This window comes from Nerophis ophidion, linkage group LG09 (genome assembly GCF_033978795.1).
Source record: "Nerophis ophidion isolate RoL-2023_Sa linkage group LG09, RoL_Noph_v1.0, whole genome shotgun sequence".
Taxonomy (NCBI): Eukaryota; Metazoa; Chordata; class Actinopteri; order Syngnathiformes; family Syngnathidae; genus Nerophis; species Nerophis ophidion.
The window spans coordinates 49,455,668-49,476,386 of record NC_084619.1 but is presented as its reverse complement, the minus strand read 5'-3'; the positions used below and the strand labels follow the sequence as shown (position 1 = coordinate 49,476,386).

At 38.0% G+C, this 20,719-nt stretch overlaps 1 protein-coding gene across 2 annotated transcripts in view; it reads left to right on the top strand.

Annotated features, from left to right (window-relative positions):
- Positions 1-20,719, top strand: part of piezo1 (piezo type mechanosensitive ion channel component 1 (Er blood group)) — a 199,556-nt gene that overhangs the window by 161,856 nt on the left and 16,981 nt on the right. For both annotated transcript variants that reach the window (XM_061911144.1, XM_061911143.1), the window contains 9 exons: positions 1,847-2,019; positions 2,095-2,192; positions 4,392-4,565; positions 5,218-5,476; positions 9,794-9,982; positions 11,103-11,258; positions 14,117-14,324; positions 15,075-15,207; positions 15,319-15,466. In XM_061911144.1, coding sequence (XP_061767128.1) covers positions 1,847-2,019; positions 2,095-2,192; positions 4,392-4,565; positions 5,218-5,476; positions 9,794-9,982; positions 11,103-11,258; positions 14,117-14,324; positions 15,075-15,207; positions 15,319-15,466 — 1,538 coding nt within the window. The remainder of the gene's footprint in view (positions 1-1,846; positions 2,020-2,094; positions 2,193-4,391; positions 4,566-5,217; positions 5,477-9,793; positions 9,983-11,102; positions 11,259-14,116; positions 14,325-15,074; positions 15,208-15,318; positions 15,467-20,719) is intronic.

The following is a 20,719-nucleotide window of genomic DNA, read 5'->3' as shown; positions in this document are numbered from 1 at the left end:
AAGAATGGTTGTCCAGGGTGAATTTCGGGGCTGGCACTGAACTTCGGGAGTCTCCCAAGAAAATCGGGAAGGTTGGCCAGTATGAGTATTAGCGGTGAATGCGGTGTTACAGCGGCATCACCGTTGTATAATACCGGCGGGCCAGCTCTAATGTTAGTTAGATATTGCCTCAAGGGCCAAATGAAATTACACGGCGGGCCACATTTGGCCCGCAGGCCAGAGTTTGACACCTGTGCTCTAAACCTATGATTAATCATGGGTTAACATTTGCTTGCATACCCCAATATTTCGGTACAAATGCAATTAATTAGTCAAAATGTCATGCAAAAAAGTATTTTAAAAGTTTTACTGAACTGCAAGTCATTGATTTTGCTCACAACGCAGACGATGTGTTGTGTGTTTACCTCACACGGGATGCTGTAATCGGTGGCCATCCAGTGTTGTTTGCGAACTTTCACTTCCCTTACTTGTCTTATGTTGTCCAACTAGTCTTTTCTTCTGTTTAAAACTGTAAAGTTTTGGTACTTACTGGTATTATTTAGCTACTAATAATATACATTTGTTTTTGGAACGTGATCTTGCTAACCTACTCAGTGGCCTAGTTGTTAAGAGTGTCCGCCCTGAGATCAGTAGGTTGTGAGTTCAAACCTCTGCCGAGTCATACCTAAGACTATAAAAATGGGACCCATTACCTCCCTGCTTGACACTCAGCATCAAGGGTTGGAATTGGAGGTTAAATTACCAAAAATTATTCCCAGGCGTGGCCACCGCTGCTGCTCATTGTCCCCTTACCTCACCGGGGGGTGATCGAGGGTGATGTGTCAAATGCAGTGAATAATTTTGCAACAACTACAGTTTTTTTGATTGATATATTTTTATTTCAAATATGCAAAAAAACAAGAGCAAGCCTGATCCAATAGAGTGCTATAGCTTTAACAGGCATTGCAACAAAATGAAAACAATGGAGAGTAAAAAAACGAAAAGGAATGAGCATTGGACTTTCTTTTTTTTTTTTTTTTTTTTTCGCATATTTGAAAAGGAATGAGAAGAAGTTTACACTTATTTAATCCCACCCCTTTTCTTTAAATCATAAATTACTCTGAGCTACAACTACCTGTTCACCCTATGTACAAACTTAATGATCTTGTATATACATAAATGATAAATATATACATACATAGCCACACCATTACCACTCGTGATCATGGAAATGGTATCATTCCACAGCAGCAGCACCACTGCCTCAATGGGCAGCCCCAAACTCTTCTGTAAAACAAACAACCCGATATCAAACCCCTTCTTCATTTCTGTACCTCTGGAATACCATGTACCTATATTTCTTTTTAAATTAGTTTATGCTTGAACATTGCTTTAACTCCACATTCAAACCATTCCATAGTTTCACTCCACAAATTGAAATACAAAAACTTTTAATGGTCGTTATATAACTAAGCATTTTGAAATTGAAATTCTCCCTTAAGTTATAATCCCCCTCTTGCGTGCTAAACAATTTTTGAATGCTTGAATGTCACAGCCTGTGTGACAATCATTGGTAACTTAACTTTTTAACTTCAACTTTAAATTAACCAAAAAAGCAAAAGAGGACTTAATTTGTCCAAAAATTGACTTACACCATCAACTGTCATCTGAAACTGCCTTAAAATTTTTGTTAATGCATGAATGCAAATGTCGGGATTTTTTTTTTTACTTTGCCGTTTGCATCGTCTTTCCGGCTTATTATAGGAATTGTTTTATTTTGTGTAGAATTCAATGTGTATGTTTCTGAAATATACTCTATTACTTCCACAACTCGCCAACTTTTTTTCTTTCTGTCTTCTTGCCACAGGTCATGGAGAGATTGTTCAGAGGATCTTAGATATCATACGTTTCTTATGGGCCATACTTCAAGCCATGATGGATGGACTGACACAATGGCTTAACCTGCTGACTAAACAGTATAGGGAAACGTCTACAGTTCTATGCAATGAACGCTACTTCCTAATAAAAAGGATACAGCAAGTAAGCACAGTTTATTTAAAATCAGCCACCTGAAACAGTTTATGTGATCTCATTCCTAAACAACTCAATTGACAGCCTCACACAACAGCGGACCCTACGGCTGAGCAGTTGTCGCAAAGAAGTGAGAGTTGTCATTCGAATCAAACTGATACGGATTTCTGTACACTTTGCAGGTTAGTGCAAAAAAAATGTGTGCATTAAAAAGAAATACATGAACGGCATAAAAATAAGTATGAATAAACACTGTCTTGGTCATAGCTGCAGGTACAACAATGATTTACTTCTGCCAGGTGGTAATGTCATCCTTGCAGTCAGTTAGTTAATTAGCAACCTAACTTAAAAGGTTGTTGAGTATTTTAATAAAACTTTCAAAAAATGTGGGTGATTTAGTTTTGGGGCTGATCCAGATTTTTTAATGTTTTTTTTCTAAATTATGTTATGTTATAAGCTTCAACTTGTGTATGTGTGTATGTGCACCCACAGAGACAAAGACAGTGGATGACTGACAAGAGGTTTCACTTTGTTTCTTTCATTCCACTATATTGTAAAAAAAAAGGGCACATTTCATTCAACTTTCAGAAATGGTCAGAAATATAGTATGTTTACATAAAACTAGGTGGTGACTCTTTTTTTTGGCCAGACTGTGTATTTGGGTCTTTGAGTGCCAATCTGAAAATTTGCGACCCCGACAGACAAGTGGTAGATAATTGAATACATGGAATATGGTTATTATATTTGCTACACTTATTTACCAAACAGTAAATACTATTCATTGTAATGTATTATGTGAGTCATGCGACGAGTGCATTTTCCACAGCACTTGCTAATTTTGTGTAATGAATGAAAATAATATCTTTCATAAAACTACTATCAGTTTCTACGCTATTAGGAGTTTAGTTGTTATCGACAATGGGCTTAATTCAAAATTACAGTATGGGGAATAATAATTTGATGTTCTGCTGATTTTGTAAATGTACCCACTTACAAAGACTTAAACAGTAGGTTTTTATTGTACGTTTGCCTTAATGGAGAGATAGAATACAATCAACTTTTATTTATCCCACAATGAAAAACCATGATTTCACCGTAGATTTTTACATGCGGTACCACGTTAAAATGTGATGGAAAAACTACAAATGAGTAAAAATAAATGTTACATCAATCAATCAAAGTTTATTTATATAGCCAGAAATCACAAGTGTCTCAAAGGGCTGCACAAGCCACAACGACATTTTCATCTGAGATCCCACATCAGGGCAAGAAAATACTCAACCCAATGGGATACAATGAGAAACCTTGGAGGGGAACGCAGATGTAGGGACACCCCCAACCCCCCATGAGCGACAAGTGCTATGAACGTCGAGTGGATCTAGTTGATAGTGGGATAGTCCAGTCCATATTAGGGCCAGCAGGGGATCATCTTGAGACGGAGACAAGTCAGCAGCGCAGAGACATCCCCAACTGTTGCGCAGATGAGCAGTCCACCCCGGGTCCCAACTTTGTACAGGTAGCGCATTATCTGTGGTCACCTAATAACTTCCCCATGCAGGAAAGTGTGGCAGAACAGAAAAGAGACGGCAGATCAACTGGTCTAAAAGGGGGGTCTATTTAAAGCACTTTGACACTGTCACTACATTCACTTGGTTTCTTGTCCAAGTTTACTTGGACATGGTTATGAGGGGACTGTGGATTGAACTCACAGCCATCAGTTTGGGAGACAATTGCCACATCTTAGCAGATCTACCTGATCGATCAACAGACCTCTTTAGGCGAGGAAAGCACACCAAAGACTGTCCTTCTGGAGAAAATGGCTGCCTTACAATACCTGTATACCTCAAGAACTTTACTGTGGAGGAGGGATCAGCAGCTGAATGTGGAGCCACACTGCCCCCACTCCTCCTGACTACAGCCAGAAAACTGAAATTGGGTTGTGGATGCGTCTTATAGCATTGCAGAGATTCATAACATATGTCCAATATCAAGAAAAGTGTAGCTAAAAAAAAAACACATATCCTAGAGTGGCCAATCCAGTTTCTGCATTGTAATCAAATAGAAAATATGCGGCGGCAGCTGAATCTTCAAGTCACCAACCAAAAGTCTTGAAATCTTGAGTATTTAGAGAGTATCTGTAAAGACGACTGGACCAAAATCTCGGGTGAAATGTGTGCAACCCTGGTGACCAACTGCCAGAAACTTCGGATTTCTGTACTTGCCAACAAACCAACGCAGGGAGGTGTGATCATATGTGGGAAAAATAGCTGCGATTATGTAGTCAGATTTATCACTCCGGTATGCTAAAATTGCTCTGGTTATTCAATAATGAAAATGTTGTGTTTTCATCTTGTATATTCTTCCTTTTCTCTGTCTCTCAGCTCTTTAGAAGATAGCCAGGCTGCAGGGGTCTTGTCTTCCCACAGACCAAGCCTTGGCAGCACTGCCAATCTCTTGCTTCCTGAGTTACCCCATGGAAGCAGTGACCACTTAGCAGAACAGTCCATTCAACAACACAGACACTCCAGAACAGCCAGTGAGGTCCTGGGAGACAGGTAAAGACAGTGAATGACAGAAGGCAACTTATGTGAACATACTGGACAATTATTTAGGTGTGAAACAACTGTTATTTTGTTGACACTGTGAGAATCAGAACAAGAACCCGACATTATTTGTGTTTGAAAATCCCTTTTCCCCACACGGACCTGGGACACACAGTCACTCCGAGGCCTGCTTTGACAGTCCCTCAAGCATCTTTTCGATATTTTCCCCCGACACTTAGATAGTCAAGTCCTTAAAACTTCATCAGGGAGGCGTTCAAATAGATGCTTGAGTTGTGGTCTGTAAACTTGTTCCTCTCAATGCAGATGGGCAACAAATCTGCTCTGAGCCTCTCCCATATGGCTGAGGTCCTCATACTACCTGTGCGAGTGAGGAACCTATCCATGACCTTGTTCTTCTAGTTACTACCCAAAGTCAAGAGATTCTCTCTTCATTCCTGTTACATGCAACAAGAATCTCTTCATGTCTCTTATTTAAAGTATAATATTTTTTTTTTACGGGCATTCTGAAGGATTTCGTATACACGGTGGCCTGAAGTGCTGGGTTTAGAGGTCAAATCAGTGCGTTATTCATGCAAAGCTCTTCTGTTTCACAGTTTACTAAATGTATGATAGACCTTGCTGTGACACATTTTTGTCTGTGTAGGTACATCTCCATTGAAGAGCTGGAGCAAAGTAGAATGTTCTACAACAAACAAAACCGTGTGCTACAGCTGCTCTTTGCCACGCACAGTTTGTTGGCTGCCAACTCTGAGCATTTTTGTTATTTCATCATCATCTTGAATAATGTGGTCAGTGCTTCTGTAATATCACTGGTCCTGCCCATTTTGGTCTTTGTATGGGCTATGTTGACTGTTCCAAGACCAACCAAAAGATTTTGGATGACTGCCATTGTCTACACAGAGGTAAAGTACGCTGACTATACAAACACAAAATGGACATACTGCATGTGTATTTATTAGTTGCACGTTTTTTTACCATCATCTCCTGTATCATTTGAATCAGTTCTTTTTCTTCCCCAGGAGTTTAAAAGGCACTCCCACTAGGCCTTTGCCTATTGTGCTTAGGCATTCTTGACACAAAAAAGTCAGATTTGCAGCCATACAAATCCAATTTGGCTAGTAGGAGTGTCCTTGTCTGATGCTGTACTCAAGTTTAAAAAACTTTTCCCCGTTTAAGTCTATATGGGGAAATATTGGGCAGTAGCAATGTTACAAGTAGCGACATTACTATTTTATCTACTTTTCTTATGCTCGCGTTGTTGTAACGAGAAATAGCTTTTCAGTGCTAAAGCATACTTGCCAACCCTCCCGGATTTTCCGGTAGACTCCCGAAATTCAGCGCCTCTCCCGAAAACCTCCCTGGACAAATATTCTTCCGAAAATCTCCCGATTTTTAGCTAGCGCTGGAGGCCACGCACCCTCCAGCTCCATGTGGACCTGAGTGAGGACAGCCTTTTTTCACATCCGCTTTCCCACAATATAAACAGCGTGCTTGCCCAATCACTTATTCCATACGAGGCGTCCGGCATACTGCCGATGAGCATGGGGCAGATGGAGAAGATCTTCTCGACGTCCGTGATGGCGCACACGTTGCCAAACTCGACGCTGGTCAGGCTGCTGAGGGCGAAGTAGAGGGCGGTGATGTACGAGCTGGCACCGACAGTCCGCCGACCGTGTTGTTGACGTAGGGCAGTGGTCCCCAACCACGCGGACCAATTGGTACTGGACCGCACAAGGAATGTAAAAATATTTATATATATATATATATATATATATATATAAATATATATATATATATATATATATGTATATATAATATATATATATAATTTATATTTTTTTATTAAATCACCATAAAATATACAATATGTACATTATATATCAATATAGATCAATATAGTCTGCAGGGATACAGTAAGCACACATGATTGTATTTATTTATGAAAAAAAACCCACCCCGGTCCGTGGGACAAATTTCTAAGCGTTGGGGACCGCTGACGTAGGGGCATCTCCAGGCGTTTTCCCAGCTCATGGAGCCATCCTTGGGGAAGAGACGGGAGGACTTATGTTTATCTTACCTAAAAATAAATATATTTATTAATTAAATTAAAAAAAAAAAAAAATTGTATATATTTTGCTAAAAATATCCAAATTAATTGTATTTGTATTTTTTCTGACTCCTTTTTACATCCAGCCATAGAATTATACATTAAAATAAACAATTTGAAATAATTCATTTTAAATGATAATAATAATTCATTTAAAATTACCATATTTAATTATTAAAATAATTGCTTGTTTATCAACAACTTTAGCATTTTATTTTTACATTTTGAAGCTCTCAGAAGCCAAGTTATGTTAAATTCCTTAAGATATATTTATGCAAGTTTGAAATACCAATTATCTAAACACAGTTTTGTTTGCGTATTTTCAGGATATATATATATATATATATATATATATGTGAAATACTTGACTTGGTGAATTCTAGCTGTAAATATACTCCTCCCCTCTTAACCACGCCTCCACCCCAACCCCCCACCTCCCGAAATCGGAGGTCTCAAAGTTGGCAAGTATGGCTAAAGCTACTTTTGTGGCCAATTAGTTTGGTAGCATCCACAGAAGTTGTGTTTTCCCACCTAAACACATCTTTTCTGTATAATTGTACAGAAGAAATAAACAGCGTATTAATGAAAAAAAACCATCACGTTTATTTTTTTCTCCTATTATCACCGATTTCCGCTCACCGCAGACTTTATGAGAACCAACAAACATAATAAAAAATCCCTTACTGTATAATGTCTGCTATCATTAGAATGCCTACTGCTAGGACAGGGGTCGGCAACCCGCGGCTCTGGAGCCGCATGCGGCTCTTTGGCCACTCTGATGTGGCTCAGCTGCACAATCGCCGACCCCCCCGATTGTTACGGGGGGATTCCAGTTCTCGGATACTCTTCCGAACATCACCCGTAGTCAACATTCTTTGATTTTCACTCGGACAACAATATTGAGGGCGTGCTGTGATGGCTTTACTTTTAGCGCCCTCTATATTTTGACGCGTTTCACAAAATAAAGAAGACAATGGGAGCCGCAACCATTCTCGCGAATAACCGCTGGTGGTCACCCATATAACAGTAATAAGGGCGTGCCATCAACAATTGCCTTTAACGCCTTCTACAACATGTACAGCCATTTTGCCAGTCAAGTAACATGTTGTATGTGGCTTCCTCAGATACACGTACACGAATGCAAGGCATACTGGGTGACACAGAGTACACTGAAGGTTGTGATATAAATAACTTTAACACTCTTACTAATATGCACCACACTGTGAACCCACACCAAACAAGAATGACAAACACATTTCTGGAGAACATCCTCACAGTAACACAACATAAACGCTACACAACAAATACCCAGAATCCTTTGCATCCATGACTATTCCTGACTATATTATACACCCCCGGCCACCTCAATCGACGCGCGGAAGGGTGGGGGGGTTTGGTGCTAGCGGGGTGTATAATATAGCCTGAAAGAGTCATGGATGCATAGCATTCTGGGTAATTTTTATGTTGCGTTTATAATGTGTTACAATGCGGATGTTCTCCAGAAATGTGTTTGTCATTCTTGTTTGGTGTGGGTTCACAATGTGGTGCATATTAGTAAGTGTGTTAAAATTGTTTATATCACAACCTTCAGTGTGCTCTGTGTCACCCAGTATGCCTTGCAGTCGTGTACGTGTATCTGCGGAAGCCACATACAACATGTTACTAGACTGGCAAGCTGTCTGTACATGTTGTAGAAGGCGTCAAAGGCAATGGCTTCATGGCACGCCCTAATTACTGTTATATGGGTGACCACTGGCAGATATTCGCGATTGTCTTCTTTATTTTGTGAAATGGGTCAAAATGGCTGTTTGAGTGGTAAAGGTTGCCGACCCCTGTGCTAGGATGTTAATATATTCCCTTTTAGACGAAAAATGTTTCATAATACTTGAAAAGAAACAGGGCTTTCCGTGTCTTTTTCACCAGTTCCAGATTCTAAATGCCGCTATAAATAGTTTGTCTGAGTTAGCGCTTTTAATAACAATATCACTAATACTTGGTTGATATTCAAGTCACGAAATGTAAATGGAGTATTGTTGGCGCTTTGTGAATGATTATTTATTGGATTTTATGGGCAAAATAATGGAGCTTCCATTGGCTCCGCATTATGCAGAATTTTATTTCTTTATTTAATATTTAGAAAGTATTTTTTATAAAATCCATCCGATGTCATGTCTTTCATAAGGATTGTGAACGATTGGAAAAAATCAAAAATAAATGCAGTTCCCCTTTGAGGACATGCATTCAGGTATTTCCTGAAGTTAACGCAATATAAGACAGCTAAACTGTGTGTGTTTGTGTGAGTGCGTAAGTGTGCGTGAACATGTGTATAAAGACTTAAGGTTGAAAGAAAATCCAAAAATATTTAAATAATTAAATCTTTGTGTATTTTTTTATTAAGAAACAAATTAGCTGTGGTCATTTTAAATGAATCATTTGTGTAGATTATGACAGCATAGTACAGATTGAGGTTTGTAAATGTACTACTAAACAAAAACAGTAAAAAAAAAAGCAACACTTTTTCATTCCAAAAGGAAATAAAGAGGTTACTTTATTTTAATGAAGATACTATGATTTGTTTTTCACACATTTGTATTGATCATATAGCAACGACTCGGATTGAAGTTAGAAACTCTAAAAATAGTTTTGATGTAGTTCAGCTACTTTTGTCATTTTATTGTAGCTTATTTTAGCTACATTTCTCTGGTGGGTAGCTCCAGTGTAGTAAAGCTACATTTAATGTAGAAAACTTGCCCAACTCTGTATATTACTCTAATGCACAGTTATATATGGCAGCTGCCATTTTACGCAATAGAAAGCATAACCATTTGAAGTAATTTACATGGTCATATTTTTCTTTTCTTCTCTGCAAACCTTCTGCATCTGCTAGAAAAAGCATAGACATTGTTTTACCTTTCTTTGTTTTTTAGCTGTGTGTGTGACAATAAAATCTCACGCAGACACAATTTAGCCCCTGTAGGCATCCCAAGTCCCCTGGGTTGAAAAAGGCTGATTTAATCAGCCGTGTTATTGGCATCTTAAATATTAATCGCCAGTGATTGTGCAGGGTCTTCCTCTGTTTTGACTTTGTCTAAATGTCTTTTTCTCCCTCTAGGTGATGGTGGTGGTAAAATATATTTTTCAATTTGGATTTTTTCCTTGGAACAGTGTTTATGAGATTACTTTAAATGAAGACAAACCATTTTTTCCACCTCGCATCCTGGGTGTGGAGAAGACGGACACGTATATAAGATATGACCTTCTTCAGTTGCTGGCCTTGTTTTTCCACAGATCTTTGCTAATGGTGAGTTGTTTATTATATGCCCTTGTAATTCTTGTAATTATTAAATTGAATAACTTTATTTAATTAGGATGATAGATATTCATAAATTTAAGCATATGATCAAATCATCACAGGAAATATGCCAGAATTAGCTACAATTGCTAGATCGCATCTGTTGTCCTAAATCAGGGGTGGCCAAATTTGACTCGGGGGGCCGCATTGGGTTTAAAAAACTTGGCAGAGAACAGAAAGCGGACCGCATATATAAATATCTTAGCCTATACATAAATGAGTACATATTATAATAATATAATGGATATGCAATATAATATATTGAGTAATTATTCTAATTGGTAATCAAGAGTATGTGAAAGTTCAACTCCTTATTTGTTTACTTCCATGACAACGTCCTTAAGGTTTTTTAATCAGTCAGAAATATCAAGCAGCTAAAATGCGCCAAACATGGATAAGTGTAGAGAGAGTGTTTTGCATTTTTTCCCATCATACTTTGCAACTGGGTGTCATTTTGATTTTTTTCAAGCTGATTAGACATTTTTTTATAATATCCACAAAATTCAATGAGCAGGTTGTTTCATGTAAACGTTACCATGTTTGTTGAATTTTTGTGCTGGTTGATTTGTTGGAAGGTTGTTTTGATTGGGTCATATAAGTAAATGCTCTACTTCTAATACCTAAGATTTCAATCAAAGGCAGACTTTATTTTGTTGACCACCAGATATCAGGACAACAGCTTTAACCAGACAACTGGATAATATATATATATGATATGGATATGGATACCCGGCCAAATATTTTATTGAACTTGTGTAGTCTCGCTGGTCAAATTGATGACACTGTAATTTGGACACCCCTGTTCGAAGTGAAGTGACTTATATCTATATAGCGGGTTAGGGTTAAGGTTATCTTAGTGCGATATGATGGAGTATTGCCTCCCATGACATGCATGATGACAGTTCAAGATCCAAGCTTTTTGTGCAACTTTTGAGGCAAAGTTTAATTCTTAGAAAAATACATTAAATGCCAAATTATACTATTTAAGATGTTTGACTTTATGCCAATTAGATCTGTCATACAAATATAATGTGTCTGTATGTATGTGTCTGTATGTATGTGTATATAGCGTTATGGCCTGTGGGACCACAAAGACCCCTTGGACGGACAAAGTACCTCAGTAGAGAATAATGAGGAGAAAGAAGGAAAAAACAAAGCGTGTAGATTAGACTCTGTCTGCACCACGGAAAACCCAAATATCACTGACCTGGAACAACTGGAAAAGGTATGTTGAATTCAGCGCAAAGACAATGGCCACAGGAACTTTTTAATGACTGACAAAAACTTGGGGTGTGATAAAACATGAAATGATTACGATATTTGGTTAAAGAGAAGGAGACAAGAGAGTATTTTAACCTTACTTTTAAGCAGGGGTTTACTGGGTCATTAATGGGGGACTTTGGGGTTCACATACAGTATGTTAACTTAAAGATAAAGTGTGGTTATTATCGTGTTATTGTTAAGGGTGTTCACATATGCGATAATCCCCAAAAATGGTTGCATTAACCATGTATAAACTGAGACTGACTAAATGATTGTTGACAGCATATGCCTCAGATAGTTACCTGAAAGGCGCCGCAGGTTGCTCAGTGATCAAGTCAGTGCATATGTCAGTGCAAAGACTGGTGTGCTCTTTGGCAAAAGCCACCTTGAAATAATCAAATCAATCAAATCAACTTTATTTATAAAGCACATTTAAAATTTACCACAGGGGTAGCCAAAGTGCTGTACAATGGACAGGTTAAAAGATAATACGAGGACCGAGCAAACAAAACAACACATACAGAACAGATTCAAAATGTTACCGTATGACATTCTGACAAAAAAAGTTGCATTTTATTTAAAATAACAGGGTCTTTTTTTAAAGGTAATTTACACTATGCAAGTAAGTAATTTACTGTTATTAATTGCAATCAAGCGAAACTGAAAAGTGTGAATGATCGGATTTTGAAAGTTTGTATTGCGATGTAGATTCAGCATTTTCTCTGTACTTAATTCCGTTTGCTCCATTTTTACATTTATGCTGGGGTTTTTTTTTGTGTGTGTTTAATTTTATATTCTACATTGGTTCTGGGGCCCCTGAGCCACACCTTTGGATGGCCCTGCTTTTAGCACCCTTAGTCGGGTAGAGATCTCAACAGGGTAGACGTGACATCGACTTAGTGAGTACCCACACTCTTTTGAATTGTTTGGAGGTTCACATTTTGCTACGCAATCCACCAGAGCAAACGAGTGAAGTGGGGAAGACCAAGGCCAGCTGGAGTTGTAAGGCACGGCCACTTCCATATTACATGCTTTAATTAGTACCAATAACGATGCTACACTTTGGGTTTTTTAATCTCCCCGTCAGAGACAGCAATTTGTACCTCGTAAAACCGCCTAACTCCTAGACAAAATATATCACATGTTTTGAACCTTGTGAGATATCGTTACATGCCACACCCCCTAATACAAACCCCGTTTCCAAATGAGTTGTGAATTTATGTTAGATGTAAATATGAACGGAATACAATGATTTGCAAATCCTTTTCAACCCCTATTCAATTAAATGCACTACAAAGACAATATATTTTATGTTTAAACTCATAAACTTAATAGTTTTTTTGCAAATAATAATGAACTTACAATTACATGGCTGCAACACGTGCCAAAGTAGTTGGGAAAGGGCATGTTCACCACTGTGTTTAACAACACTGAATAAACGTTTGGGTACTGAGGAAACTAATTGTTGAAGCTTTGAAAGTGGAATTCTTTCCCATTCTTGTTTTATGTAGAGCTTCAGTCGTTCAACAGTCCGGGGTCTCCGCTGTCGTATTTTACGCTTCATAATGCGCCACAGATTTTCGATGGGAGACAGGTCTGGACTGCAGGCGAGCCAGGAAAGTACCCGCACACGCTTTTGTAACACGGGTTGAATGTGGCTTGGCATTGTCTTGCTGAAATAAGCAGGGGCGTCCATGAAAAAAATGGCGCTTAGATGGTAGCATATGTTGTTCCAAAACCTGTATGTACCTTTCAGCATTAATGGTGACTTCACAGATGTGTAAGTTACCCATGCCTTGGGCACTAATGCACCCCCATGCCATCACAGATGCTCGCTTTTGAACTTTGCGTCGATAACAGTCTGGATGGTTCACTTCCTCCTTGGTCTGGATGACACAATGTTGAATATTTCCACAAACAATTTGAAATGTGGACTCGTCAGACCACAGAACACTTTTCCAATTTGCATCAGTCCATCTTAGATGATCTCGGGCCCAGAGAAGCCAGTGGCGTTTCTGGATGTTGTTGATAAATGGCTTTCGATTTGCATTGTAGAGCTTTAACTTGCACTCACAGATGTAGCGACGAACTGTATTTAGGGACAGTGGTTTTCTGAAGTGTTTCTAAGCCCATGTGGTGATATCCTTTAGAGATTGATTTCGGTTTTGATACAGTGCTTTCTGAGGGATCGAAGGTCACTGTCATTCAATGTTGGTTTCCGGCCATGCCGCTTATGTGGAGTGATTTCTCCAGATTCTTTGAACCTTTTGATGGTATTATGGACCGTAGATTTTGAAATCCCTAATTTTCTTGCAATTGCACTTTGAGAAACGTTGCTCTTAAACTGTTTGACTATTTGCTCACGCAGTTGTGGAAAAAGGGGTGTACCTCACCCCATCCTTTCTTGTGAAAGACTGAGCATTTTTTGGGAAGGTGTTTTTATACCCAGTCATGGCACCCAGTTGTTCCCAATTAGCCTGCACACCTGTGGGATGTTCCAAATAAGTGTTTGATGAGCATTCTTCAGTATTTATTGCCACCTTTCCCAACATCTTTGTCACGTGTTGTTGGCATCAAATTCTAAATTGAATGATTATTTGCAAAAAAAAATGTTTATCAGTTTGAACATCAAATATGTTGTCTTTGTAGCATATTCAACTGAATATGGGTTGAAAATGATTTGCAAATCATTGTATTCTGTTTATATTTACATCTAACACAATTTCCCAACTCATATGGAAACGGGGCTTTAGATACTGAAGGAATAAGATTGCTTCCAGCCCGAATAAATCACTGTCATTCTTTTTTTTTTAAACACAGGCTAATGTGACCACACAACTCCTTTCAGCTGACTCAGCAGCAGCTCATGAGGAACAACCAGTTATGCCTGGACTGAATCTTTCCGATAGCTTGAAAAAGGATGCATTGAGCGGGAGCAAGGAGGAGTTCATTGATGAAGTCCAGCAGAAAAGTGGCGGTCTTCACTTCCGCAAAAAACTAAAAGGGCTTAAAAAACAGAATTCTAAAGGTGCGTGCATGTTGCTGTGTTGCTCCTAAAAATTACTGGGTTGTGGATCAACAACAGCATAAAAATAGAAGTCAATGGGTAACATTCCATTTTAAAATGTCATATTGGCAGTTACCAATCGTGTTGATATTTCGCAACAAAGAGCATTTAATTCTATTAAACACCAAGTCCATACATCAGTTAATTTTAAGTTACATAATCCTTGTAATGGGCAGCACGGTGGAACAGGGGTAAGTGCATGTGCATCACAATATGAATGTCCTCAATTTGCTTTTTCTGTGTGGAGTTTGCATGTTTTCCCCGTGACTGTGTGGATTTCCTCCGGGTCCTCCGACTCTGTCCCACTTCCAGAGACATACAACTGGGTATTGGTTGATTGGCAACACTAAATTGGCCCTAGTGTGTGAATGTGAATGTTTCTTGTCGATCTTTGTTGGCCCTGCGATGAGGTATTGACTTGTCCAGGGTGTACAACGCCTTCCGCTTTAGTACAGCTGGGATAGGTTTCAGCAACCCTCACGACACCGAGGGGGACGAGCAGTAAAAATTGGATGGATGGATGGATAATCCTCGTAATGAAGCATGGACTCCATGAGGCTTATTAATAGGAATGTTGACCGGTTATCACAATGTACCGTAATGTATAAGGCGTATGAAAATGTATTGTTTTTCATCTGCAATTTTTCATCATATTTTTTCTTTATATTCTTTAAATCTGTATCTATTTTTTTGTAAACATGACTATTCCAGCAAAGTCCACTGCTGAGAGTGCATATTCCAGCAAAGACCAAGCGAAAAAAAATAGGAAGGACAAGAAAAGAGAAGCAGCCAGTCGTAAACTACAAACTATTGGACACAAGTTGAAGCACACATTAAAATATGGGTTTGTCAATGCTATTCATTCCATTTATTAATATAATACATTAATTACATGGCAGACTTCAACTTTTCCGCCAACAATACTTTAACACTTGACATGTGCCTTTCTTGACAGGATTCAGGGTGTTTACAAACCTATTCAAGGTTTCTTCATTAGTACTCTCAGGGCAGACTATCGTGTTGCCACTGATGTCTATGCACTTATGTTCCTGACTGATGTCATCGACTTCATCATCATCGTGTTTGGATTTTGGGCTTTTGGGGTGAGTAAAATATGGTTTTGTTTTGGTGTGCGGCACTTGGACACCAACTCGTGTAGGACGACAGTAACTGTGTCTGTTAGGACTTAGGCTTCAGAACCAGATGATCCCAGGTATTGGGTCACTATCACGCTGACATCTCTCTTTGTGTGTTGTCAGGTTCTGTGCAGTGCGCAACACAATAGATATAGTCAAGTTTAAATACAATTGTCCTTTGAAGGCTTTATAATCAATATGATACAGTTGAATAACATTATATCACTGCAAATGAATTCTTGTTTATTTAGGCTAGTGCAATATCTTTGGTCATGCTGGTGGGCAGAGGATTTTACACAAGGAAGAGTATGGTTACTTTAGGATAATATGATTGAAGTAAGACCAAAGAGTAGTCATTCAATTACAAAAGTAAGAGTAAGTATTCAGTGAAAAAACTACTCAAGTACTGAGTAACTGGTGAGGAACTTCAGATTTATTTTGTAGCTACTTTTAAGGATACTTTTATTACTTAATAGTAATACTTGCACTACAACTGTAATTGCGTTTGGGTGAGGAATGCAAGGAAGATATGTTAATGTCATCCTGCCAGGCTAAAGTTATGATAAGTACTTGTTTATTAGCAATATATTTGCAAATAGAAAATCATAAAGACTATGCTTACACTGCAGGCCAAAGTGGCCTACATATAATTATTTTTCCATGATTTTTTCCCACATTTTACAGTGTAAGTAAAATGTGATTTTTATCAGACTCCTGTGTAAACGTGCATTGTGGCTTCGACGTCACTTGCATGCGCACTTTGATATACTCTAAATAAAGGAAGTTGACCGGGAGGAAGTCGCTACTACTGCAAAATAAAATGAAAGTCGCAACACTTTAAAAATGTGTGTTTTTTTACGTGAATGTAAATTCAAATAATATAACGTATTAATGGAGATACAGTATATATAGTGTAATATATTTGGTAGGGTTGTAATCTTTTTATTTCTGTTAAGTAGAGGAGGCAAGGACACCAGCGTGGATTTCTGTAAGCTTTATTTTTCCAACTCACATGTAAGCAAAAACGTCAAAGCGTCAATTCTGGTCTTTCAACAATCGCTATTTCTCCATAATCAAAATATATCTTCAAATAATACATATAGACTATTATTTACGCACTGTTGACAATCGTAAATTTGGTCGACTTAAATAGACTTTGATCACAGAAACCGGACGTTGTGATAAAGTATCCAGTTCCGCCGGTGACTGCGTCTTTTCCTGCGCACACGAATGACGTAGCTCGCCCAAAGCAGGTCGCATTCACGTTCCATTAGACCAGTGGTTCTCAAACTTTTTTTTGTCATTCCCCACTTTGGACAAGAGGGAGTTTTTAAGCCCCACCTGCCCCCATCGCCCCAACAGAACGCTAATGCCAAACTTAACATTTTAAAATTTGTTGAACATCAAGTAACATTCAAGTTGTATACATTCAAACTCAATAACATAAAATAACATCAAGTTCAATAATAAATAAAATAACTGTGCAGCTGTGGTATAACTTGCATCAAGTTCAATAATAAATAAAATAACTACTCTGCCAGTTTTCTTTGAAAGCAATCAAGTGGCTTATTGACGTGATTGGGGTGTGTGGTCTATAGGTGTCTCTTTAATTTGTTGGGTCTCATGCTGTCTGGTGCTAGCGGTTTTAGACACAGAACACACAGGGGTCTCTCCTCCGCCCCCACCACCGTTGCCGTGAATCCAAGAGCAAGATACCCTTCATCATATTTTCTTTTCGGTTGGCTTTTTGGTTGATTAAGCCCGTCAGATTTTTGTTTCTCTGCAGGCGCTGGCTCTGGCTCTGGCTCGACGACCTTTGAGGTGCGAGTCACAAATTTATCCATTTTGTGTAATTGTGGTCCACACATTAGCCTGCTACCCATCCGCGTGAAAGATTGTTCCGCTTAGCCCCGGCCCCATTAGTTACTGTTGCTATGTCTGCCAAACTTTCGCTCCTACCTAGATATCTAAAGCCTAGAGGAAAAATAAGTAATTTACATTTATTTATATAGCGGATTTCACAGACAGAATCACAGTGATTTACAGTGTGTATAGAAAATGAAAGCATAGTAAAAAAAAAAATGTAAGAATATAATTTCAAAAAAATGTTTAAAGTGAAATTTCCTCCCGTTCCTCGCGCCCCACCTGTCATGTCTCTATTCCCCACCAGTGGGGCCCGCCCCACACTTTGAGAAACGCTGCATTAGACTGAGTAACATTTGAAAATATCTGATTCTGATCAGATTGGGGACTACCTCCTGATGTTGCAGAAAGATCAGATTTGAAGCACTTTGGAGTGTTTGGACTGGCAGAAAAAAATCAAATCTGTGTCACTTTAAGGCATGAAAAAATTCAGATTTGTTGTCCAGTGTGAACGGGGCCTAAGGTGAAAATGTATTCAAGGAGAAATACATACCAGACACAAAATGAGCTGATCAAATGTTATCCACTTTCAATCCATAATCGCCATTGTTATTTTTTGATGAATCGCTCTGTCTGTACTCCCTGTTTTTTACAGCTTTGTGCAGACAGTAGTACTGTAGATGTTTTGCTTAGTTTGCTTGTTTCTGACTGATAAAAATACTGTAAAAGTTAACCATTTAGTTCTAACAGAGATGCTAACAGTCACTTTCACAGACAATATGTTGATGTTACATGAAAAAAACTGATAAAGCATACAGCACCTTTTGCAAGAAAACTTACATTTTATTAACCATGTTCTTTAATAAACTCTTAAATTTGATTTGTTGAAACCTTGCACAAGTACATATGTCAATCATTGATTTCACCAATTCCTTACAGTTAAAAAAAATACTTCAAAATTGGCAGTCAGCAGCATTCAAAACTACGTGCAAGCTCATGGTCAAATAGAATACATTTTCCGTGGGTCTCCTTTAAAAACTCAGATTTAAACTTTTGTGAGGTAGAAAGAATTTAAGAGGGTTGAGTTATTCCCTGCCTTCGAGAAAAATAATGTGTGGACAATTTCAGCAAACCAAAAGACTGACAGTATTGCAGTAAATCACACACTGTAAACTTTCTTTAAATTTGAACAGAAGACAATCAATTTCACAGAACTATATCAAAGTGCAGTGTCTCATGCTGCATTTTAAGTGGGGTTACCAATTGTTTATTTTACTCCTGTTCCTTTTACGTAGGGTTGAGGGGGGGGGGAGTTGCAGCCCCGCTTTACCGTGTACCTCTTCCTTCATATGCTTAAACTATTTGCTAGTCTAATAGAATTGCTATTGCGACATCCAGTGGACACATTTAGAACAGCAGTTTCATTCATTTAAAAATGCAGCCCGAATTTATACCTTGCAAACTCATCTCGCAGGCCGGATTGAACCGCAGCATATTTGATATCCCTGCCCTAAACCCCTTGGTTTAGCGGTTGGGCTATTGGGGGCAGTGGCGTTAGTTCAAAAAGAAGAAAAGTAGCCTTTTACCATCAATATCATGCTTTATTTTGAGAACCTGCATTCTCTCTAGTGGAAATTTGTTTGGGTCTATTTCTTTTTTCACAGTCACAAATTCCCAGGGGGAAAAGAAAATGCCCTGTTTTGGAAAAGAAAATGCCCTGTTTTACAAAATCCAATTATCCACTTCACTGGACAATGGCCTTTAGAGGAAAAAATATCAATGCACGGATGTATAGTATACTGTGTTTACACTGGTCCAATTTCCTCTCTATAACAGGAGCACTTTAGTTTTTTTGAGATTCAATTTGCTGCAAAAATTTTAATCCCTCCCAAGTTTTAAACTGAATTCATGGTCCGGTTTAGTGTCATTCCCAGGCCGCCAGTTGACTAGCACTGGTATACTGGTATACTGTGATGTTTTGTTGACACCAATGAAAACATCATTATTCCACCAACACTACAATAATTTCTACAATTATCTAACTAACTAAAGATTTTCCTCCATGCGGCCCTGAGCTAAAATGAGTTTGACACCCCGGCAATATTTTTACTACAATAACAAAAATGCTTTTGTACATAAACAAATCGTTCTTTTGTTGGGTAATAAAGGGAGGAGAAGCTATTCTCCTTTGCGTGTTCGTTTAATCTCTAATAGATTGTTTGAAGCTAAGAAACACAATTCCCTCATGGCCACAAGTAGGGAAAGGGAGACATCCTGCTTCTTCTGGCTCCTCGTAAAATGTCTGTCCTCTCCTTCTCCACAAAGTCTGATAAACTGTTCCAAAAGTAGGGTTGGGTTTCATGTCCCATATGACCCTGATTTCCATGGTAACGACTCCTCTGCTGGCTTATCTTAATGATTATTGCCACTTGCAAATACCTCACAGCCTCATGTCAGGACTCTATTGTGTGACCCTTCATACATATGTGAGGTACTTTCAGAGGTGGGTAGAGTAGCCAGAAATTGTACTCAAGTAAAAGTACTGTTACTTAAGAGATTTATTACTCGAGTAAAAGTAAGGAGTAGTCACCCAAATATTTACTTGAGTAAAAGTAAAAACTATGTTGTGAAAAAACTACTCAAGTACTGAGTAACTGATGAGTAACCTGATTACGGCAACAAATAATGCACAAAAACATAAAAATAGCAATGAGCAAATTCAGAGCCAGGAATATCTCTTAAGCAACTAAAATAAGAATATATACTAAATAATAGTACATTAAAATAATATAAAAAAATAGCACATTGAGCCACAATAACTTAACAGCACAATAGGCTCAGTAGGCATTCATTGATTTGATTGATTGATTGAGTGATTGAAACTTGTATTAGTACAGTGTACAGTACAGTACATATTCCGTACAATTGACCACTAAATGGTAACACCCCAATAAGTTTTTCAACGTTTATCAATTACTTAATAAATGACCAAGTCGAGGTGATCTACCTCATATATACATATACATACACACATATCATTTATACACACACATATCATATATATATATATATATATATATATATATATATACATATATATATATATATATATATATATATATATATATATATATATATATATATATATATATATATGTGTGTGTATATATAAATACATACATTTATATATACAGTATATAATTTATATTTATTTATTTTGCCGTTTTTGTTGACATGTTAAAGGTGTTTTAATGAATATACATGCATGTTTAACATATAGATTCCTATCGTTCATGAAGACAAGAATATAAGTTAGTGTATTACCTGAATCTGATGACTTGCATTGATTGGAATCAG